At 35.4% G+C, this 25,388-nt stretch overlaps 1 protein-coding gene across 1 annotated transcript in view; it reads left to right on the top strand.

Annotated features, from left to right (window-relative positions):
* Positions 1-16,156, top strand: part of MYOZ2 (myozenin 2) — a 37,775-nt gene extending 21,619 nt beyond the window's left edge. Inside the window, exons 4-6 of the mRNA XM_029941544.1 lie at positions 3,833-3,962; positions 9,223-9,406; positions 15,720-16,156. Coding sequence (XP_029797404.1) covers positions 3,833-3,962; positions 9,223-9,406; positions 15,720-15,954 — 549 coding nt within the window. The 3' untranslated portion in view covers positions 15,955-16,156. The remainder of the gene's footprint in view (positions 1-3,832; positions 3,963-9,222; positions 9,407-15,719) is intronic.
* The last annotated feature ends 9,232 nt before the right edge of the window (positions 16,157-25,388 follow it).

Raw genomic sequence — 25,388 nt, 5'->3', positions numbered from 1 at the left:
CATAAAAGGTAATATGCCTTGATAGGTTTTCAGTATTCCTAAAAGGTTGAACACTATGTAAATAAAATAGTCCAAAACAAGCATATTGAAATAAACAATTACATACCGATAAGTAACTTAGAGCAATAAACAACAATAATGTATGCAATGAACTAGTATGTCATTGAATTACATAATCTTCTCTGAAGTCTGATAAAATCTACTCTCTTGTAGAAATGAGGAAAGTAGGCTCTCAGCTTGGATCCACCACGCCGGTGAAGTCTGTGAGCCTGAGTTTAGGCTGGCTGGGCCTAAATTCGTAATAAAGCCCTTTGCTTTTGCATGCGTGAAAAAAAAAAAAAGAAATGAGGAAAGTAGTTCAATGAAGTATATTAATTTGTCTTAAGCAACACTATAATAAATAAGGTTGAAATCCAGCTCTCAAAATTCTATAAATCTTGGCACAGACGCTTATTATCATGTAATTAAAGGAAACTGGGCTGGAAACCAGAAGACCAGGGGTCCGTCTTGGCTGTCCCACAGCCATGTAATTTTGAGTCCATTTAGAAGTTTGTATGCTTTATCGGACCTCTTTTCTCATTTAGAAAATAAGGGAATAGATTCAAATGTTCTCTAAAGCACCTTCTTTAATGATCTGTGTTTAATTCTAAAGATGATCCACATGATAAATCATTGATGAAGAGGGTAAGCCACATTATATAATACTTGGCTTAATCAAGGCACTAGATTGCAACTTGGAGCAAGCCTTGTGAATATGATGGGAATTTTAAAAACAATATTAGGCGCAGGTCTATTCCCATTCATTTATGCTTTTGACAAATATTTAATGAACATCTACTGTGTTCTAGATATTATGCTGGAAACTCATAGATAAATAAATACAGCCTTTGTGTAGTGAAAGAGAAACAAAGTAACATTGAAAGATAGAAAACAATGATTACTTATAATCTACTTCTTGAATCATCTTTACATGATTTATACCACATTTTCCTAATTGATTGTCTCCATTTGCTGAAATGAGCTTTCACTTTTACTGGTTCCTTCAATCTATAAATATTGTCAAAATAATTATTTAAGGCTATATAAATTTCTTATTTTATTATAATCTGTAGGACATCATTAGATGACAGTATAAAACCAACTCCCTGGTAATTTAATGCTATTTGTCTAAATACTAAGCACTATTTTAAAAGTTAAAAAGATAAAGATAACTATGAGCTTACTCTACTAACAAAACTGCCAGAATAAAGCCTCACAAATCTTATGACATAAATAACAACAGGAAATGTGCTTTCTTGAAAAGAAATGAAGATATACTCCTTGCTACACAAGCCAATTTTGAAGCCTTAGTTCATGAATTGATCAAATTCTTATACCAATAGGCAAAAACTGAAATGGATGAAGAAAATGAGCATTTAAGGAAAAATAAAATAGAAGAATGATTCATGATAACTAAAATTATCTTCTATAAATCATTATAAGATAATACTGAGGAAAATAATTCCTATTTTATGGTAAAGACTACATATGTTTTTGGTAACTATGACTTTTAAAAATCCTTAGAAATCTTAAATGATACTGGGAAAGGGGAAGTATACACTAAAAAGTAATTCTGAAATAAGACCAAACTAAATATACTGAGATTCTTAACATATATTTATTTGGCACAAAAAAATAGCTATACTACATTTTGGCGAAAATTATAAAACAAGTTTTTTTAAAAAAATACCTTTTATTTCTACTGATATTTCAACAAAAATCATGTGATAGACATTATCCATGTGTTTATACTTTCTATGTTTATGACCCGTAAGACGCTGCTCTAGTTTTATTTTGTTTAGGGTCAACTTAACTGAAATAAAAAGAAACAGATTTTCATTTATCTTTTCAACTTCTCCCAAAGAAAATCACACAGGATGAAACTCTGTAATTTAAGGCTTATATCATAACTGAAGTAAGTTGCTACTCAACTATTATTAGGCTTTGTTTGTATATTTAACAAGGACAATAGAGGTACTAGATGTCTCCTGATAATAAATGACTAGCTAGACACAGTTGATTCTGATTTTCCTGTTCAATAATCCCCAGGAAGAAGTCTCCAAAGAGTGTCAGTATTATGATTCTTAAATTACCGTAGGTAGAATGATTTGCAAGTTTAGGCGAAATGTATTTCATGGACAGTTTCAGGAATTTAGAAAAATAATTCTAAATTCATGATATTCCTATATTTATCTCAATTGGCTTTTTATTTATAATTAAAGTTTTGAGAGGTGGTGTAGATTTGGAAGTGAGAAAAGATACCAATCTAGTCAATTAAGTGTAACACTTAAGATAATAGCTATATTAAAAAAGCTGAATCCTAATGTTCCTAAGTACAGCATTATACTATTTTTTAGAAATTGTTCCTTATTACCCATGGAATAAAATGCAAATTCTTCTGCCCAGTAATCGAGACACTGTGCTCACCTAACAAACATCATCTCTCATGTCTTTGCACCTTTCCACCAGCCAGCTCACCATTGCCAATACGTGCCCTATTCATTTCCGCAGCAGTTTTACCCATGGTGTGTAGAGAATAAGGTGAATGTAAAAGGTACCTGGCGAGTGGCTGTGGGTGGGGAAATGAAGATAAAATTTATTGAGTACTAAAATGTAAAATTATTTTTCACCAGATCATCCTATAAATAAATGTAAAAGTGAAAAAGCATTTAAAAATGCTTTTTGTTTCTGTTATACAGAGCAAAGCAAAATTGGCTTTTATTTGCAATGCTCTTCACTAAATTTTTCTTTCTAAAGTTAAAAAAGATGACTATGTGCTTCTTTGATTGGCTTCTTTTTAAAACACACATGTTTCTCATATAAAATTAAAACAATGCTTTATTATAGAGATAATGCCTCTGAAGACATCACCTATTACAATGTCTTTTTCTCTGTTAAGATGCAAATTAACTGTCTTTAAAGGTGCTATATTATGACCATAGAATACATCCTAAATTATAATAGTAAAACAAATTCACTTAAAACTTAAAAAGTGAGCATTTCTTTTAAGCATTTTACTTGGCAGAAATCCCAGGTTCTTCCTTTTATAATCTATGAAGCTCCGAGTATTTTTTTAATACACAACTAGTGTTCAAATTTCAGATTAAATTTTGAAAAAAGACAAATTAAAGAATATAATTAAACCTCACTATAAACAAAATAGTAATGTACCAGTGACTAAACCAAATATTTGGCCAGTATGCTCTATAATATTAAATTAGTAAAGACTTTAAAATGAAGATGCACCTTATAGGGACTTTGTGAATAGTACACTAAATAATTGATACAAATAGTACACAAATAATTGACACAGTCCCTGGCACTTAGTAAAGCTCAATTAATTATTAAAACTATTTTTAATGCTTATTTTTGAGAAAGAGAGAGAGAGAGGAAGGGAATAGAAGTGAAAGAGAGGGAGACACAGAATCTGAAGCAGGTTCCAGGCTCTGGGCTGTTAGCACAGAGCTTGAGGCCAGACTCAAACCCATGGACTGCAAGATCAAGACCTGAGCTAAAGTCAGACGCTTAACCGACTGAGCCACCCAGGCACCCCTCAATTAATTATTATTGACTGAAATGTTGTTATAAAATGGATCCTAGGTTAATATCAGTAAAATTTATCATTCAATATCTTAACCAATTACATATAAATTATTGAAGCCCCAAGAAACAAGAAAGTGGCACTGTATTTAAGTTTTAAATATACAAATGGAGTCTTGCACATATGGTATCTCCTATTTGTGAGTCTAATATTTTTGAGTTTTCAGCAGAGTTTACTTTTGATCAAATACAGCACAACATTGCCATGCAGAATGGGAAACTGGATGAAAGCAACTTGGAAGGTGGCTCACAACAAGCCCCATTCACTCCTCCCAACACTCCGGACCCACGAAGTCCCCCAAATCCAGAAAACATTGCACCAGGTAACTATCCCCTTACAAAAAATAAATATAATAAATAGAATTAAATTGGTGTGCACTTAAATATATGACTCAGGTCATTTGAATGTTTTAATAAATGGCATCTCTACAACACAGCTTTAAGGTGCCTCGTTAGCACAGTAGGTAGTGCTTCAGTCTCATAAACGACACAGCTTTGGTCATGATATATCTACTTTGAGGCTAAGTTCAAGATAAATATAAAGATTTAGATCTAAGGAGTTTACTCTTCAGAAACATTTACTATGTTCTTTCAGAAGTTTCATTGTATTTGTCAGCAATCATCTGTTATATTAAAAATTGAATCACTTGTAATGATATTGACATTCTATTTGGACAGGACTATAATTTATGAAGTACTATGATATATATTGTCCTCTTTAGTTTCAAAACAACTCTGACATACTTATTACAATCATCATTTTACAAATTAAGAAACTGAGGTTATGAACAGCTATAAGTGCATATTGACTGATCAAGAATTAAATCGAGATACCAAATTTACAGATGCCTTCTGTAAAGCGACCTTGTGGATATTGCTTTTGTTATTCTATGCTCCCTTAGAGCAATTCTTTAAGATTGCATACTTGTTTAACTTCCTACAGAGAAAGCAAATCCATATCCAGTCAGAATATGTTACTCAGAAATACTGTTAGATTTTGAAATATTAAGTCTATCACAAAAATTATCTATTTATATAATTCCTTTTCAAAATAACTGACAGCAGGTACCTTCAGGTATTTCTTCAAGAGTAATGTATATATTTATAAAAAGTTCAAATAATTTTATCTTGAAATTAGTAATACTTATGTCATATTATTATAAACAGCAAATTAGCAAAAGTAATTCTAGAATTCTTCTCAAACAACAGCAGTAATTTTTGAAAATATGTAAGTAAGGTCACCATATCATATTAAATATTACCTAAAAGTTCATTGAATGCCAGTCGTTGATGACCTTAGATTTATTAACACATTGTTATTGAACAACACAATGAGAAAAAGTATTGATAGATATAATAAAATAACACTGAAGGAGACCAAATACGCAATGAGAATGCATAGAATTCTGAAGTAAAGCATCATAATAAAGTCCTCAAATAGCTTTCCAGTAGCCTTTCTCATGGTAGAAAATCAGGCAACAGATTCTGCACATATAGCATTAAGCAGACAGGAGAAAAACAAGCTTTAGAATCAGACAGACCTGGGTTCAACCTTCTGGCTCCTTCCATCCCTGTCCATTTTACTATTGTGCTGGGAATTAAGTAGTAGTCCCTCTTACCCACAGGAATATGCCCAGCACCCCAGTGGGTGCCTGAAACTGTGGACAGTAGCGAATTCTACGTATACAATGTTTTTTTTGTATACATACACATGATAAAATTAGGCACAGTAAGAGATTAACAATAATAAAATAGAATAAATGTAACAATATACTATAATAAAACTTATGTGAATGTGGTCTCTGTCTCTTTTTCAAAATATCTTGTTGTACTGTACTCTCCCTTCTTGTCGTGATGATGTGAGAGGATAAAATGACTGCATGGGGAAGCGTAGTGAGGTGAGCGAAGCAGGCGCTGTGTTAGCAACTACTGACCTTCTGACCATGCATCAGGAGGAGCACCCGCTTGGGGACAGGGCAGGACCTCGACAACTGCCTTCAACTGAAACTGCAGGAAGCGAAACAAAAGATAAGCAGGGTACCACTGTACTAGCTGAAGTTACTCCTTTCCCTGTCAACTTTATATCCTTAAAACGTAATAGAATACATACATATTCTTTTAGCTTCAACCACTATGTGGAAACTTCTTGCCTTCTAATGTTTGGAGTGGTTTTTTGTTTATGTTTTTAAACAGTAAAGAGAAGACATATAGAAAGGCTTATGTTGGTTCAATCCGGTACTCTCAGCACTAAGCTGAACTTTTATTATATGGTCACTATTATAAACCATGTAATTGTGAAAGGAATAAAAAAACTTATCTCTACCCTCAAGGGATAGGGAGTCAGGAAAAAATTCACATTATATTTGTTGTCTCACTTTGATGCTGCCTACATAATTTAATATCATATGAGCATTTTATTTATTTATAAATAAAGGAAATATACATATAAATATAAAATATAAATAAATATCAAGAGAAAGTTTAAAAGTATAAACTCATATAGCTCTTTAAATCTAAATATCCAATTATTAAATATTAGGAAATGTTTATGTAACATAGACTAGGAAAAAGAAGCAGTTTGGAGATTATCAGATAGTTTGTCCCAAAGCAAGAGTAATGGACCCTTACTCCTTGGTTGATAAGTTGAAAAGTACAGCAAATTGAGGAAACAAACTTCGGCTTATCCTAATTTAGCAAAAAATGTTATTGGTTAACATGCCATGTATGTAAAATCTAACATTTATCAAACATGAATCAATAAAAGAATTATAGTGCCATAATACTGCAGGAATTAAGTTCGTTTGAATTAAAATGTTATGTTAAAGACATTAATTTAAAATCAAATAAGAAATGTTATCATGTAGCATTGCTGAAATGTAATATATCTGGGAGCTTAAACAATGCACATTTTTTTCTGTAAATAATTCAGCACATCAGAAAACATTTATTAGTTAATTCTATCTATAAAAATAAATTGGGAAACTTGGAATATTAAAAAAAAGATGAAAAGGGTCTACCCTTTGTCATCCTTCAATACACTATGTTATTATAAAACCTTTAAAATTATTATAAAAATGATGTAGAAACTTCAAAAGTATCCTGAACAAAGTTGGTTAGGAATAAAACACACTAGAATGTACACTAGAATTATAGTTATTTGATTATTATGTTTATGGGTGAAAAAATTCTGAGAAAAAACAGAGATAAAATAACTATATTGGGGTATTGGGATTTCAAGGAATTATTAAAAATATAAAATTCTAAAATTTCCAGTTTCTAGATGGCTGACATTTGATCACTTTTAGAAATGGAATAGGACATAACAGGTGATAGTTATGATAATAGAGATATGTATACAATATGCATGGAAAATGCCAGGAAAGTAACTCTGCTTTCCTGAGGGAAAGAGGAAAGGCTAAATAGAAAAGGTAACCTCAAGCTTAGGCTTAAAATGGGAATTTACAGGTGGCAAGAATTAGAAAGAGCATTCCAGGCACAGGGAACTAATGGAACAAATAGGAAAGCAGAGCGGGACACAACAAGCTTCAGGTAGATCCATGTTCTGGAGCATAAAAGGAAGAGGACGATGGCAGGACATGAGCCTGGATGGGGCTAGGGCCACATGTGTCATGCTAATTTAGATTTTTGTCATTAGTAATTTAGATTTTTGTCATGAGGATCTATGTTTGTAGCACCCTGAGAAAAGAAGTCAGTGACATGACCATGTTTTCCAGTTAGAAAGGTTAGTTAGGCAAAATAACCAAAAACAATCAAACAAACCAGAAAGGTCAGTTAGGCAGCAGTGTGGGACACGGGAAGGGGTTGGGATCTAAAGGACTAGGATGAAGGCTATTGTGAGAGCCCAAGCAAGAGGTGGTCAAGGCCTAAACCAAGGCGATAGTAACAGAAATGAAGAAGATAGAAGGAATTTTCTAGAGCAAGGAAGGTTTCCCAATGTTCTTTTTGCAAATCCCTTGCTTAAGACTTGTAAGGCATACCTGAGACTTACTGAAGTCAAATCTCTGAAGGGAAGAACCCACTATCCACATTTTAAATATGTGCCCAAAGTTACTCAGCAACAAAGTTTAAGAGCAACTATTTTAGAAATTCTTATGAAGCACAGATAGTAATACTTAGTGATACGTTGTGGGAATGAGGGGAAGCTTAGCATAATGCTTCTGTCTTGGGCATCTGAGGGTAGTGATAACATTCACTAAGATAACCAATATAGAAGAAGAAGCTAGATGTATTAGAAATGGCCACATATAGGTCTAGACAGGTTATAAAGGATGGCCAGGGAGAAATGGCCACATATAGGTCTAGACAGGTTATAAAGGATGGCCAGGGAATACTCGTTTGGACAAATGTAATGGGCGGTTGAGCAGAAAGCCTTGGAGATTTAAAAAATGCAATCATCAATATGTAGACCACAAAGCCATGAATATAAATGGAATTTTTTCGGCAGCATGTATAATATAAAAAAAAAAAGCTTTGAGTATTTAAGTGGTGAGAAGGGAAAAAGAAGACTATTAGAAGAGACTATCATGAGATACTGGAGGCAATCAGAAGAAAATTAAATTACTGCAAACAAAAAACTGCCTAGATATAGAGTTATCAGCATGATTTTTTTGGAGGAGATAAACTCTTTAATGTAAAGAAAGGATAGGCATGATTTGTCAGAAGAAAATAGAAAACATTTTAGAGAAGATAATCAAAGAAACTTAAAAAAGTAAGAGTGATCAAATAGGACAGGGTTTTGACAGGAAAAGAGAATTATGCAAATGACACAAAGAGGTAGAATGGTAGTGTAAATGGAGAGTACACAGCTGCCTTTGCATACATGAAGAATGTCACTTGATGCATGTGAACATGGTTTAAAGTTTATGCCAGAAACTCGTGTGGTTCTTAAATGGCACTTACAAAAAATTCCCAGCTCCCTAGAGAAGTGGAGGAAGTGAGACCGGAAACAGAAAAGTTAGGTAAGAGATGTTGAGGATCAAAGTTAACACGGGATGGACACCTCCGGGAATAAGAGCAGGGTCTGACTAAGACAGTGAAAACAAATGACTTCACCTTTCTGAAGCTTAAGCGGTTTGAAGATCACTCAGCAATTTAAGACAGACAAGACTAAAGTATTACCTCCCAGGAATCAGCTTCCAGAAGAGGGAGATTTTGTCTTCAGGACTATTTCCCCAGCACCTTGATCACAGTAGACACTCAATATATATTTTTAACTTAATTCATTCATTGTGGCTACTATAAATTAATATAAGGGGGAAAAATTTTTTAAATTAAATGAATAGTTTTGTTGAATTAATACATACTAAGATAATCAAGAAATAAATAACTGTATAATTTGGTATAGTTAAACATTGACAAAAGTAGTTTCTTCTAAAAATTCCACAAATGTAAAGGGATTAAAAATGTCTTAACAGTTTCAGACTGTTTTCTGAGAGACCATAAAAAGGATGCATTCTTCATAAATTCACCCCTGCTTGAAAAATTAAACATGGTAAAATGTTAGGTGGAGTTCTGTGTTTCTAGGACTCTGTATTTATTTATTCTTGCTATATTTTTCCAAAGGATATTCTGGACCACTGAAGGAAATTCCTCCTGAAAAGTTCAACACTACCGCTGTCCCTAAGTACTATCAGTCCCCCTGGGAACAGGCCATTAGCGATGATCCAGAGCTTTTAGAGGCTTTATACCCTAAATTTTTCAAGCCTGAAGGAAAGGCAGAACTGCCTGATTACAGGAGCTTTAACAGGTAATGCAACTGTCCAGAGTGACTCTGTTGGCATGTAATACAAAGGCTTCTATATCACAGTATGGGGAACTGAATTCTCTGGTAGAAAAAGAAATTTTTTTAAATTTTTTAAATGTTTTATTTATTTTTGAGAGAGAGAGAGAGCATGAGCAGGGGAGGGCCAGAGGGAGAGAGAGAAAGAGAGAGATAGAGGACCTTAAGCAGGCTCCATGTTTAGCACAGAGCCCAATGTGGGGCGTGATCCCTGGATTTTATTAGTAAAGCCTCTAAGGGTAAGATGCAGCCTAACCTCAGTCAGCAATGATTGACTGGATAAGAATTAGGCTTCAGGGGCGCCTGGGTGGCTCAGTTGGTTAAGCCTCTGACTTCGGCTCAGGCCATGATCTCACGTGTGGGCTCCAGCTCCGCATCGGGTTCTGTGCTGACAGCTCAGAGCCTGGAGCCTGCTTCCGATTCTGTGTCTCCCTCTCTCTCTGACCTTCCCTGCTCATGCTCTGTCTCTCTCTGTCTCAAAAATAAATAAAACATTTAAAAAATTAAAAAAATAATAAAAAAATAATTAGGTTTCAAAGTCTAGTCATATATTCAAAATGGTCCATGGTTTAATGTAACATTGTACTCATATTTAGTTTATTTAAATATTATGCTTTATTCAAATAATACTATGTTAAACCTTCTTAACATGTGAAGAAAGGTAAACTAGGAGCAAGGAGGTTTCCAGGTCTTCTTCAAAAAGCTGTATGACTTTGAGTCTGTCACTTAAACTCTCTTCATAGTAGTTTCCTCATCTGTATATATCTATGATTATAGAGGTGGCTTTAAATGTATTACATGCATGTGTATTTAGTAGAATATTTATTTTAATTTCTATACAACCATTTTACATAATTCTTTACCTTATAGAATAATCAGTAATTATTATGGGCATATTAATGTCAAGCACTATTAGTTTTAAAAAATGCAACCCCATTACTCATCAATCAAAATAATCAAGAAAGCATCTATTAACTGTGAATCTGAGTGAAACACACTTATTCACTACACAGATGACAAAGTGTAAAAATTATTTTAGGTCAGATCCATGTTTGAAGAATTTATGTTATGAGAATTATAGAGTTGTGCGGTTATCTTTTAATAGAACATTTCCAATTTTAAAGCGGAAATTTTTGCTTCACTACCTTTGACTAAAACTTGACACTGTTTACAGACATTTTAAAAATCTTACAAATAATCTCTCGCTTTGACTAAAGTCTCTGTAATGGACTTTTTTTACTTTGTATGCTGAGGGAAATAAACATTAAAACAAACTGGATATAGTCTCTCTGGTGCCAAAGAAAAGAAAACCCTGCTTTTCAAACCACAATCTTTCACTGGATCAGTGGTAGGAGGTAGGAGATGGGTGGTGGAGCAGAATGGAATGTTTTCATTTATAATAGAAGAAAATGACCTACAAATTGGGAGGGAAAAACAAAACCAACCTGAATAAAAAGGTAAAAAGTGATGCATTAAGTATCAAACTCAAATGTTAGATTCCAGGGGCAGAAGAGCATTTATTCTTTGATTTAGAAAAAAATAAATGAGCGAAATTCATTTATGACATTAAGATTTGAAATTATGATTTTTTTAAGACTCAGCCAAATTCAGCCTAATTCTAGAAATGTTCAACTTCAACCTCTTGTATTCAATGGATAACCATATATTCTTTTCCTTTTTTTTAAACAAACAAACAATGTAGTAATGGGAACTATGCAACAAAAGTAGAAAGGATAGTACAATGAACCTCTATGTAACCAACATCCTGATTAAACAGTCACCAACTCAGGGCTGATTGGTTTTTTTTTTTTCCTGAGATATAATTGACATATAACATTGTATTCGGTGTACTACATAATGACTTGATATGTGAATATACTGTGAAATGATTACCCATTAAGTTCAGTGAGCATGCGCGTATTCTTAAACTCCCAGGAACGGATGTGAGCCTGTGCGGTTGCCTGGGGCACCCACACTTTGAAGGGCTGTGCTTGGGCTTCAGTGCTTTGCTGTCTTTGCTTTGAAATTATTAATTTTTTTAATGAGGATCCCCAAGGTTTCTCTTTGCTTTGGGCGCTACAAATTATGTAGCTGGTCCTTACCCCCCAAGCTTCTTAAAAAGTGGTTACTGACCAACCAGACAGACTAAGGTGCTTCTTACCCTAAGCTTCTCTGCATAGATACGCTTCTCTTGGAATAACTATCATATTCAATGTGATGTGTAGATTTTTCCCCCCATGTTTCACTCTTTACTTGTCTGTAAGGCCTATGGCAATCTTTCCATCTCTGAACTTCTAGCACATATCAGGGTGTTTAGACATAATAAGTCATTTGTTGCATGAATAAATGAATGAATTAGCTAATGAACAAACTATTGCTATATAATATCCAGCTTCTAAAATGATAAAATATTGCCTTGGACATCTTGGACATACAAGAATAAGAAGTTTGAATTAAATCTGACTCATAAAGATTCTTCATTCACTAAATCAAATGACAAAATGTGGGACATTGAATCAGCTAATTGCATCATGAATGCGACAGCAACCTGGTTTGATATCACTTAGACAAAAGCCCAAAGCATTCCAAGACACAGAACTCTACTTAGAAAGTGATCTCAGAAGGCCCAATATTCCTTAAGAATTATCTCGTTGGGGGGTGGGGGTATAGCGTAGTACTAGAAAAGCAGGCTTCCCATGAGTCTGGCTGCCTGGGTGTAAATCCTGGTTCTGCAACTTAATAGGTGGGTAACACTGAGCAAATCCTTTAACTTAACTGTGTCTCAGTTTTATTTATTGAACAGGGATAGATAGAAGTAGAACGAATTTATAAGATTGTGAGGATTTAATGAAAAAATCATGTAAAGTCTTTGCACTCAAAATGTGACCCACAGACCGGTAGCAAAGGCATTACCTGGGAACTGGTTAGAAAGGTGGAATCTCGGGATACACGCTAGACTGACTGGATTAGTGTACGCATTTTAACAAGACCCCAGTGTGACTCCCCTACCAAGAGAGTTTGGGAAGCACTTTAAAAAGTGTCTGGTATATACTCAATAAATAAATAGTAGCTTTCAATATCACTATGCCTTCTGAAGTTTAATAATCATAAAGGGCCTGAATGATAATCAGGTTCTTCAAGTTCTTTTCTAAACCAATCTCTTACACCTCAAGAGTAACCGTTTTAGACTATGGACATGAAAGTCTATACTGATATGATTGCTAAGTACTACCTTAGGCTGAGGTTACTGTATGAATCAGTGACCTGTTATTATTCATCTCTCCCACAGTAAGTTAGGGAAAATATCATAAGGTCAGTCGTCTTGACTATAGATGCAATAGAAAATAAAGCATACTCCTCCCAGAGGACTCTGGGAAACAAGACAGGGATTCTATACCATGTGACACCATTTATCATCTGTTCAGCCATTGTTGAGGTCATCTATCCATTTTGTAGACATTCCCCTTACTGAGAATTTTAGTGTCTGGCTCACTGTCTTCCTCCCAAGTACTATTCCTGTCATACCTCTTTGTGGCTTCCATATCCATGTATGAGCCACTGAACTCTCTGTCGTTTCAAGACTTTGTCTCATTTTAAGGATAACTTTCTCAATCCCACATCATTCTTGGCTTTCTTAAATTTGTTATTACCAATACCTGTGTCTCTTTCAAACCCCAATTTCAAGCACCCATTCTCTATCACATTGTATCTTTACTTTTCATTTCTTCTTTTCTTCAATAATACTTCAGCCCCACATGTCAAAGCCATCCCATCTTTTAAAGTCCATCAATCACTTTCTCCTTACCTAACTATATTCCATGGCCTTTCACTATTGTCACAGAGAAATTAAGATATTCAAGAAAGATCACAGAGTGACTGAGCTACAAAGAAAATCAGATCTTTTCCAGGCCTTAAAATAATCTCCACAATATTGGAGAATCTGTATAGTCTTGCCAGTTTCATTGTCCAAATGCGTATTGGGATCTTGTAGGTACAGTGCATTATACAAGTATATTGTAATGAGTTTCAAAAGTACATGAGAGGGAATTCCAGTCCTCCTGGAGTAGAGTTTGGCAAAAAATGAAGCAGATCTATCCCTGGACATATGGAACATAGGAAGTGGGGTTAGAGGGGAGGTGATGATAGAGTCCATGGAAACTTAGAGGAGAAAGAACTACTTTTGACTGTGGGAGATCAAAGAAAGCTTCTGGAAGAAACCTACATATGTTACTTACATAACATACTTAGAACATAAAGAACTAGATAATTTGGAAGTGCAAATTAGAACTTATAGTCATAGGGGTACCTGGGTGGCTCAGTCAGTTAAGCATCTAACTTGGGCTCAGGTCATGATCTCATGGTTTATGAGTTTGAGCCGTGCACCAAGGCTCTGTGCTGACAGCTCAGAACCTGGAACCTGCTTGGGATTCTGTGTCTCCCTTTCTCTCTGCTGTACCCCCACTTGGACTCTATCTCTCTCTCTCTCTTTCAAAAATAAATAAATGTTAAAAAAAACTTAAAGAACTTACAGTTATAACCTAATGGAGATTTAGAAATATAGTAAGAAGTGTCGGAGAAAAGAACAGAGAAAAGGAGTATGAGTAAAGGTAGGAGAGAATAAGGAGACGAGCAAGCAGTGCATTCAGTTTGGCTGGAACAAAGGGTGCATGAAAGAGAAGAGGGCAAACCAGCATGATTGACTTTTCCATTGGGATGTCAACGTTGTTTTCCACCCACACACCAAACCAGTTCCTCTCTGTCTTCCACTAGCCAGTTGCTAAAACTCCAAACATAAAACCAATTCTTGATTTCTATATTTCTCCCACAATTTTTATCCATTTTATCAGAAAATCCCGTTTGCCCAGCACATCCTGAAACCACCCACTTCTTTCCATCTTCATGGAAAACACTTGAAATCTAAGCCACGGTCATGTCTCACTGAATTGTCACAACATATTCTCTCCTTTCACTTTTGTCCTTTTATAATCTATTTGAAGAGCAAGAGCAGCCATAGTAAACTTTTCAAAAATGTAATCAGGCCACACTACTCCATGTTTAACATTTTGCAGTGTTTCCCTTCATACTTACGATAAAATTCATATTCCTTACTTGGACAAAGCCAGACAATCCACCTCTGTGTCCTCTCTTCTCTCTCCCACCTTACCTCCTTGTCTACCAATGTAGGCCTTCTTTCTTTTCCTGAACATGTCTACATTATGTCTGCCTTAGCTTCTTTGCATTAACTACTCCTCTTCCTGAAATGCTGATGTGCTTCAGCTGTACTTCCCATGGCTAACTTCTCACCCTCAGATGACAGTTTAATGTCATCTCTTCAGAGAAGTCTTCCCTGACCATCTAGTCATTCATTTTTGCCCTATTAAATCATACTACTTTAATTTTCTGCATAACTCTCATTACTATTGGATGTTTTGTCTGTATGTTTATTTTTTTTTATTGTCTGTCTCCTTTGTTAGAATAGAAGAGCTCAGACATTGACTACTTTGTTCACTGCTATACCCCCAACACTTAGAAATGTGCCTGGCACTGAATGAATAACTAAATTAATGGCTAAATGAAACAGAGCTAGAATCTTATGTGGGATCTTGAATGCCAAGAGAAGAAGTTGGCCTTTATTCAAAAGAAAAACAGAATTTTGATGGTTTTTAGATAGAGGTAGAAAGATACAAAAGACATACTAGCTGTCTTCAAAGAGTTTATAATTCAAAATTATACCAAACCATATTATGAAAACCCAAACTCAAACCAAATCATATTTTGAAAAAAAAAGCTAACAAAACAAAGTACCATATCATAAGCACGAAATAACTGACATAAAGCAATGGATGCTATTGGCATTTGGCTAAGAAGGGTGTGTGGGCCGGAATAATTGGAGGGAAGTTGGAATTTAAAGGCCACAAGACATACACAGGTGGAGAGAAAGCAAGGAGGAAATATCTTAAGCAGAGGAAACATGTTAACAAACTCACAAAGGCAAGAAATGTTTTCAGGAAGCTCAGGGTGTAGAGAATAGATTATTTAGTCATCAACTAAAAGTACAGCCAAAGGGATTTACATCAGCTTATTAACAAATACCTGTTTTATCATAAAGGCATAATCCTTACATAAAAATGTTTGCCTCAGAGATCAAAACCTGAAAATCATACTAAGAATATAACATAACAGCATGCCCATAAAATCATGATTTAAATGGTTTTTTTTTTTTTTTGGCAAATGAATTTGAAAATTAATTAATATATCCTTTTCTTTTCACTTCCCACAGAGTTGCTACCCCATTTGGAGGTTTTGAAAAAGCATCAAAAATGGTTAAATTTAAGGTTCCAGATTTTGAGCTACTACTTTTAACAGATCCCAGGTTCATGGCTTTTGCCAATCCTCTTTCTGGCAGACGGTCCTTTAATAGGACTCCTAAAGGATGGATATCTGAGAATATTCCTATAGTGATAACAACCGAACCCACAGAGGATACCACTGTACCAGAAACAGAAGACCTATGAAAAGAAAGTTGTAAATGCCACAAAAACCTCTAACCACAACTGTTGCTGTTTTATTATTCTACTTACTGGCAAAGCCACTTAGACTCTTCATTGATAGCAATAAATTATTAGCAATTTAGCAATTTTCCTTTCATGGCATTTAAATTCAATCTCAGATCAAACACTAATAAACAATTTGAAAACTTGTTTTAAAAACTTTTAACTCACTTGTCTTTATTCATAATGTTGTTTTCACTTGGTCTAAATAATCCAGCCTTTTCACTGAGAAAGTCCAGAAGAGTAACTGACAACAAAACATTTCATCTTTTTTCCCTTTATTTTTTTTAATGTTTTTTACTTATTTTTGAGAGACAGACAGAGACAGCGTGATCAGGCAAGGGTCAGAGAGAGAGGGAGACACAGAATTGGAAGCAGGCTCCATCTGAGCTAGCTGTCAGCACAGAGCCTGATGCAGGGCCCAAACCCACAAACTGTGAGATCATGACCTGAGCCGAAGCCCAACGCTTAACCAACTGAGCCACCCAGGCGCCCCTCTTTCTTTCCTTTAATATCAGCTATTCCTGAACAAGTTTTCAAACGAATCTAGAACCAAAGTGCAGTGCAAGATATTTAGACTCATTTGGAGTTTTATTTAAAGGATGAAAGCTATGGAAGATGATGTACAAACATTTTTTATGGAGGAAAGGGTTGAGTTCTTCCTTTCTGGTGACCAGGATAAAATAGCATTTCTGGATGAAGACTTTTTATTAGTCATTCTTTAAATTTCTAAATTGCTTTGTAATTTTTGACCAACTTTGAACCACTAGGTAATTATTATAGATGACATTATCCAAAGTTCAGTCAGGTTATTACATTGATTTAGTATTAAGTCAAGGAGATGGAGTGACAATGATTCAATGGACGTCATACTACTATAGTCTTTTTTTTAATTTTTAACTTTTATTTATTTTGAGAGAGGGAGACAGAGTGTGAATAGGGGAGGGACAGAGGGAGAGGGAGTCACAGAATCTGAAGCAGGGTCCAGGCTCTGAGTTGTCAGCACAGAGCCTGATACAGGGCTCAAATTGTGAGAGAGATCATGACCTGAGCCGAAGTCAGACGCTCAACCAGCTGAGCCACCCTGGCGCCCTGTAAACTACTATAGTCTTAATGGCCAAGTAGTACCTAGCTTCAAACTCATAAATCCCAGTGCTCTGTGCTGATTAGGTTCAACTTTATGTATGCATTTTTAGAAGAGTAATAACAAATAAAATATATGCATATACATATACGCACACACACATATATATACATATATACATAAGACAAGAAGAAAATAGAATTAGTGACTTTTTTCCCCTGAATCTTTAAATTCTACTCAGTCCTTAAGTACTAGGGAGTATATACTATAAAGCATGAACAAAAACAAGAAATGGACAAGAACAAAAGTTTCTGAAAGCAATGTAGTACATATTGATGATGAGATATGTGAATATATTGATATGAATGGCTCAAAATAACACATAGATGTGTCTTAAAATATTATAGAGGTAGGGGTGCCTGGGTGATTCAGTTGGTTTAACATCTGACTTCAGCTCAGGTCATGACCATGTGGTTCACGAGTTTGAGCCCTGCGTTGGGCTCTGTGCTGACAACTCAAAGCCTGGAGCCTGCTCCAGATTCTATGTCTCCCTTTCTTTCTGCCCCTTCCCTGCTCGTGTGCGCTCTCTCTCTCTCTCTCTCTCTCTCTCTCTCTCTCTCTCACACACCCACAAATAAACATTGGGGAAATTTTTAAATAAATAAGCATTAAAATTTTTTCAAAAAGATGATAGAGGAAGTATATAAGATTGAGCTAGTAAGAAGAAAAATTAATTGTTCCCATTTTAGTTTAGCTAAGAGTTCTGTAATAGATGTTTATACCAGAGAAGGAATGTCTCATCCACGGAAAACTATGCACCAGACTAAGTTTAGGAAGGAGTGTGCATAGTAAAAAAATGCCCCCTAACAACATTACATATTTACAAAAGAATCTGTGTATGCAGTGTTGTAATTGGTAGTTGTTTTAATCATCCTCTAGACTTGAAGGCAGAGAAATTATTTTTAATTGCTATGGAAAAATGCAATCCCTAGAAAGTAGCAATATCGAAATATTGTATTTATATATACTGAAGCTATACTGAGAATTTGCATAATTTAAAATATATCTTTAAATGTATATCTTAAAATATAACTGTTTTATTTATATTTTGGTGTTTACCTGTTTTAAAATAAGAATGTTGGCATCAATGATAAGCTAATAGTGAGACTCCCCCTGTGCTATTTTTTGTTTTAAAAAATAAAAATTAGTCATATTCTATTATGCATTATGATGAAATGGTTTAGTTTTTATTGGTTTGAAATAAGTTGCAGTTTTCATTAAATTGAAATTTTATTGCATGATTTCAGCTATCTCCAAATAAGTAAACCCTATGCTCAGTGTCCTCATTCTGCCAATCACCAAAAGGGACCCAGCAATAACAGTGCCCACCCCCCAGTACCATAATGGCATATTTAAAAATGGAAAATCCTAGGTATTTTTTTCAAGATTGGGTAGAAAATGATGAAATAATTCTTTTCACTGTTGTATTTCTTCTTTTCCTGGAAGTATCTCTTAGTTCTAGCTCAACTGTCTGACACCTTTAGAAATGCCAAGAATTCACACTCTGGTTGCTACACAATCGAGGATTTAAAAGGAATTTTGACTAGGTTTCCACTGACCTGAAAAGCAGCTAAATATTCCAAAGTCTGAAGAAACAGGGTCTTTTCAGAACAGCAGGAAAACCGTGGCATTTTTTTCCAGACAGATTTGTACACATGAAAAATGCAAGAAAAGAGAAAGAAAATTAAAAGAAAAAGTAAAAGAATAAAAATAACTTTTATTGATGGACTATTAAGTGCCAGGCACTATACTCGTGGGTTTATAAAGACTACTTAACACATATTTGAAATATTTTATCTGCATAATTATCCTTTGAGGAAGGTGTTATAAGTAATTTTAATTTTATATCGAAAAATTAAGTCTTAGAGAACTTGGGTGATATGCTTAATTCTAACTCACAAGGGAAAGAACTTGGTAACTCTGGCTTAAAATACACACTCTAAAAAGTCATTGCTCATCTTCTCTTTCAGAATAAAATTCAGCCTTAAACTATTTTATTACATTAGATAAAGTAATAATAAATCTCCATCATCTCAATTGGGGCAAATACATCTATAAATCGAAAAATTTCTGAGTCTCTCTCCAAAGTCCTTCAGGCACTCATGATCAGAGGAAGCTGAGCTTTCAGACTGTGTTGAAAGTGAACTAAATGAAGAAACCAAGGTGCATGTTTAATTCTGAAATCTGAGAAACCAAAAGTGCACTCTGATTAAATTTGCTCATGTCTGCTTTTGATCTGTGTCATCTTCTGTTTCTTCCCTACCTCGTAAAGGCAAAAAAGGAGGAAAGAAAGAGGAGATAAACGCAGGACACTAAGAAACCATAAGGTTGAAAGAAGTCATCTAATGTGATAGTACGCCAAAGCCATTCCTTTAAATGAAAACATTTTCTACTTTTCAAAACTTTAGAGGGAACTCTCTCAGTCTCCATTATACTGCTCAACAGACTTCCAGATCATGAAATTATATCTCATCTTTTATATAAGCCAATTTCTTGATGATCAGTTGGCCAGTTGTCCTCTAGATAATAACTAGAGCTACATCAATAACAAGCTATCGTTAAAAACACCACTCTCAATCATTTCTCAAAGTCAGTATTTTCCACTTCTTAACTCAATATTCAAAAGTGCTTGATAATTTAGAATAACTAAATACTGGTTATTACAGAATCAAGGCAAATATAAACAATCATTTTGAGTCAAAATGACCATTTATTGAATCCATTTAAACTTTTACCTTTTCTAAATAGACCCATTTATAAATATTTTAGCAGCTTGGGAAATGGAAGGAGCCAATTATTCTCACAAAAGCTAATGTGGAGCAAAATGTCCAGTCGTGAGTATGAAAAGAACATCCTGAACTTTCCAACTCAGGGCACAGCTGTACCAGCAGACTTATTAATTCTGGAATTTCCTCACTCTGCTGCTTATGCAAGATAAAACTTGCATGACATCACTGCACTTTCTCAGCCACAACTGCTTTTTATTAAGCTTAGGAAAGTGTTGCTTTGAATGATTCTTTTCTTATGAAAAATACTTTCAACCTCCACATGCTCTATTCTGTAGGAAGAAGGGCAGCTCGCTTTCTATGAAAGGTGGAAGAGTGCCAGCTTTGCCAAAAGAGCAAGCAATAGGAATCTATTCTGAACTCACTGATTAAAGTACTTCATGAAGATACCAAAGAGTGTCCAGAAAATTATAATACATGAAAAAGTTAAACTTTCCAGAACTAAGAAAAAAGTAAGTAAAACTGTGTCAAGATTTTCCTGGCTTAAGCTGGAGAGTTATTAGATAAAGAAAAGGGTGTGTCTCTATTAGAATTCCTTAGATGGAAGGGCTAGATTTTAACCTCAAATAGAAAGTTCTGCTTTCTCAGGATGTGATATTAATAAGAAGATTTGGTACATATGGGAAAAAAGGGGGGAGATACAAATTTTAAGAGGTAATATAGTTCATATCCAAAAAGAATGTGCTTATTTCTCTATATCGCATTGTATTTTGAAACACATTTATTTCAGTGACAACTTAGGCACTGTAGGAGATGGAGATGCTTCAGGAAACAGGACCGGAAAAAGAAGGAAAAAAGATAAACTCAATGTCAGACCCTATTTTACGACTGCTGATTGAAAAAGCTAGTATAGAAGCTGCAGTACTAACAAAATGAATACAAAAAAAAAACAAAAAAAAAAACCCAGGGCAAAAATGAACACCAGAATGAAGCAGGGTGAAAGAAAATACTGGCTAGCTTGTACAGGAATTAATTGTGCTAAGCTGCGGCTTCTGCAGGCTTTTCCTCATATCTTTTGAAGTAGTTCTGATTCTACATGTACACAATTGTCTAATGTGAATTGTCATCTAAACGGATCCACCCATTACATTTTCTTTATCATCACTTACCTACAAATAACATATAAAAGCAGTTGTTTAGAGATACTAGCTGTCTACTGGTCTACCACCAATCAGTGATGTAATCTCAAGCAATTTACTTCACTCTGTGAATCAGTTTTCTCCAACTGTTTATGTGCTCAGTTGTTACCTGCCTGAATCCTTCCCTTACCATCGTTATTTAAGAGCATCTATTTCTAACCCTTTATGGTGCTTTTTTAAATAGCACTTGTTACTCCCTAACATAACATGTTAGTCTGAGTCCTCAGAAAAGCAGATGCCAAGATGAAGTTAAATATTAAAGAATTTTATTAGGAAAAATGCCCTCAAAAGTGAAAATGGAGAGGCACCTGGGTGGCTCAGGCAGTTAAACCTTGGACTCTTGATATTGGCTCAGGTCACGGAATCGAGCCCCATATTGGGCTCTGCACTGAGCAGTAAGCCTACTTGAGATTCTCTCTCCCTCTTTCTCTGCCCCTCCCTTGCTCACACACATACTCTCTCTTTTTCTCAAAAATAAATAAACTTTAAAAAAAGGTGAAAAAGAGGAAGGAGTCTAGAGGGCTGGGAGAGCCAAGACACTTCAAATGGAAGAGCATGGACTTATCCCACACTGCATTGCAGTCTAGGGAAGATGCAGCAAAGACCAAAGTCACTGCAGGAGAGGCTCTGTGTTTCCCTGAAACAGTTCCGCTCCAGTGTCACTGTGACCGTCATGGGCTGGGAACAGACAGTGGGAAGCAGCCTATGCACGAATGCAGTGATGGGGGTCGAGGTGCACCAGAACTGGTGCTCTTGGTCAATAATGGTGTTGGAGGTCTGCAAGGAGTGTTCTTATGGCCACCAACCATAATATATGTCTTTGTTCCTTTATCGTTTATCTTGTCCACCAGAAAGAATGTTTTCCAAGGGCAGAGATTTCACCTTTTTTATTAACTGCTCTACCCTCTATGCCTGGTGAGTAGTAGAGGACAATAAAAACTTGTTAAATGAATAAATGTATCTGAACTATGGGGATAATATTACTATCTATCTTAAAAATAAATGCATTATAAAGTATATTACCATGAACACAATAGGTGTTCAATGAATGTTAGCTACTGTAATGAATATAAAAATTTATCAACATCATGCAGTAAGAAACCAAAGGCATTTAGAACTAAGTTAGATTAGAGGTTACTAATTGAAACTTCTTTGGGATACAGTAAGCTCTGATTTGGAACTAATCTATGTTGAAACAAGGAGTTTATTAAATAGAGACATAGTCAGAAACAGTACAGTGGCCTGACTACATTTTTAAAAAAATGTTTATTCATTTTTGAGAGAGAGAGAGATTGAGAGAGGATGGACTGGACCTCAAGATCATGACCCGAGGTGAAAGTCGGGTGCTTAACCGACTGAACCACCCAGGTGGCTACTTTTTAAGGTAAGTATTCGCATTAGCTCGATGCTTTACACTCAATATTGCAGTTGAGATAGTGTTTTATCTTGATAGAGTAGTCTTATTTCCTGTGATCCTTCACATATTTTGTATGTCAATTAAGATTTTTTTCACAGTGCTTGGGCTCTATTTAATATCACATCTGTGACCAAGATGCCTCTTGGAATCCACAGGACATAGCCACAAAGCCCACGGCTCACCAGACCCATGTTCTCCCAGCCCCGCCTTCACTGACATAAGATAGGGGGCCTGCATGAGGAAGGTGTGGGGTTACAGATTTTCACAGACAACTTACAGGTGTTTAGCATGCTCCTGATATGAGTTCCCAAACCAGCTGCTCCTTGGGGAAACTCGGAGTGTGTGAGTCAAAGTGGGCTCTGCCCTTTGTTTGTTTCAATCTAAGCTTGTTCCAAACCACCCCCAAGGCCATTTTCCCCTTGAAGAAGGTAATGATAAAAGGAGGCTGTACCAGTCTCTGTTATAATACGTGTGCTTCTGAAAATTTTCACTTAAAAATTCCTTGTAAAAGTCAGCCATTTCTCCCTCATTCAATGTCGCGGTTTCACCTGATTCTGTTTCAGTTCCCAGGCCTTTAGCTTGTAGTCTTAAGTGAATAAATTCTTCTTTTTTCTTATGAAAAGTCAAATTTTGGTTTGCCCAGAACTTTTGGTTCCATCCTTCTATTTCTTAATTCACTTAGCTTTTCTCCAACGGTGATTCATTTTCAGGGATATCAAAGTGAACAGGTTGATGGTTTGTATTTTTATCTGGGATTCCTATCCAGTCATGTCAAGATGTTCTAGGCAGAATCTTGAGACTCTGTTCTGTGCTACACTCCCACTCAGCATGGGGGGCGGGGGTAATCTGACAGTTGGGACCAGAGAATTTGCTGAAGAAAGAAGGGAGAAAGGTCCTCTTCGCAGGCAGCAAAGCCTCACTATGGCCCCAGGCTGCCTGTTAGGAATTTTTAAATGTCAACATGGTGGTTACTTTCCTTGATCATTGTACCCTCTCTTCAGAAAACACATTACACAATCAAACAGAGTTCTCATGGCTCTGATGGCTACATAACCCTTTCTTTTTCTTTTTTTCCCCTCAACTAAAATGATGTTTTCATTTAAATTCCTGTTCAGAATATTCAAAGAAACAAGCAGATTGCCCCTAGGGCTCCTGGCTGGTGCAGTTGGTGGAGCCTGCAACTCAATCTCAGAGTTCTGAGTCCTAGCTCCATGTTTGGTGTAGAGATTACCTAAAAATAAAAAAATAAAAAAGAATTAAGAAGAAGAGCCATATTGCCCCTGGATTCTAATGTTTTGGCACAATTATCTCTAGAATATAATGAATAAAAATGATCACTCCCGAGTCCCTTTAAGGATGAGATAGTCTGGCTTAAAGAAATTAGGCCTCTGGAGGTCATAAACAGGGGAAGGAGTTGATTCCTCTGTGAGTTGATGCTAAAATAATAAAAAATTCACCAAAATGCAATCTACCTGAAGTAACCTTTTCTTCTTTTCAACCTTACGTTGAAAAAGCAGGCATGAATACTTTCCAATTTCCACTGTCAAGCTTAATTTTAAAACTCACTTTCTAATATCCATTTACCTGAATTCCACCTATGTGAAAAATTGGGACTAAGGAAGACTCTACGACATAGGTGCTTTGTCTGAGGTCCCAGGCCGCCAGGGCAAGGCTCTGGTCTGGGCCGTACAGTACTCTAAAACACTTACTTTGGAACATAAAGTCAAAGGTGACCATGGGCCACATTTACTTAAGAAAAATATTCTTTACTTCTGATACATAGAAAGAGACATGAACATCGTATATGATTACAGTTTTCTTGCAAACTCATCAAAATAATAAAAACACATTAAGCTTACCATAAACTTACAAAACTTATTGAGGTATAGACTGAATGTATGTGTCTCCTCTAAAATTCATATGCTGATATCCTAACCTGCACTGTGATGGTATTAGGAGGTGAGGCCTTTGGAGGTGATTGGATCATAAGGGTGTAGATCTCGTGAATGAAGGGATTTGTGCCCTTATAATAGAGACCCCAGAGAGCTCCCTCACCTGCTCCCCTGCATAAGTACACAGTGAGAAGATAGCCAACTGTGAATCAGTAAGTGAGTTTTTACCACACACTGAATCTGCTGGCAGCTTGACCTTGGATTTCCCATCTTCCAGAACTTGAAAAATAAATTTCTGTTGTTTATAAACTACCCAGTCTATGATATTCTGTTAAAGTAGTCTAAACAGACTAACACACATAGCAACACAGAAAAATTATCATATTTTAAGATGGATATATGTGTTAATGTATCAATTATGGTTAATGAACATAATTATCAGAATGTATGAGACTATGCCATTTGTACAATTCCATACTCTGATATTTATTTAAGTGTTCTCTTGTTAGCATAGCAAAGGAATATTAATATTTTAGATACAATAATAAGAATAAGTGAAGAACAAGTATTATTTTGCCAAATATAACCCACTAGTACTATGTTAATAGCATAATAAAACCCTCTTTGGTTTAAATAAACAACCATCAAAGAACTTTAGACCCTATCTTGAAATATTCTAGATCATTTTCCTCATTTACAGAATGGAAACTTAGATCAGAGAAGTTAAGAAACTAGCTCAATCTCACACGGCACGTCTAAAATTAGGACCCAAGGGACACCTGGGTGGTTCTGTCAGTTAAGCATCCAACTTTGACTCGGTCCATGATCTCATGGTTTGTGGGCTCAAGCCCTGCATCAGGCTCTTTACTGTTAGTGCAGAGCCTGTTTTGGATCCTCTAGTTCCTTCTCTCTCTTCTCCTCCCTATCTCTCTCAAAAATAAACAACTTAAAAAAATAATAAATTTATTAAAAACAATAATAATGAACAAATAAAATAAAATTGGACCCAAGAATTCTGCT

Source organism: Suricata suricatta, chromosome 1 (assembly GCF_006229205.1).
Source record: "Suricata suricatta isolate VVHF042 chromosome 1, meerkat_22Aug2017_6uvM2_HiC, whole genome shotgun sequence".
Lineage (NCBI taxonomy): Eukaryota > Metazoa > Chordata > Mammalia > Carnivora > Herpestidae > Suricata > Suricata suricatta.
The sequence above is the reverse complement of the archived record's forward strand: the minus strand, read 5'-3'. Positions and strand labels throughout refer to the sequence as shown.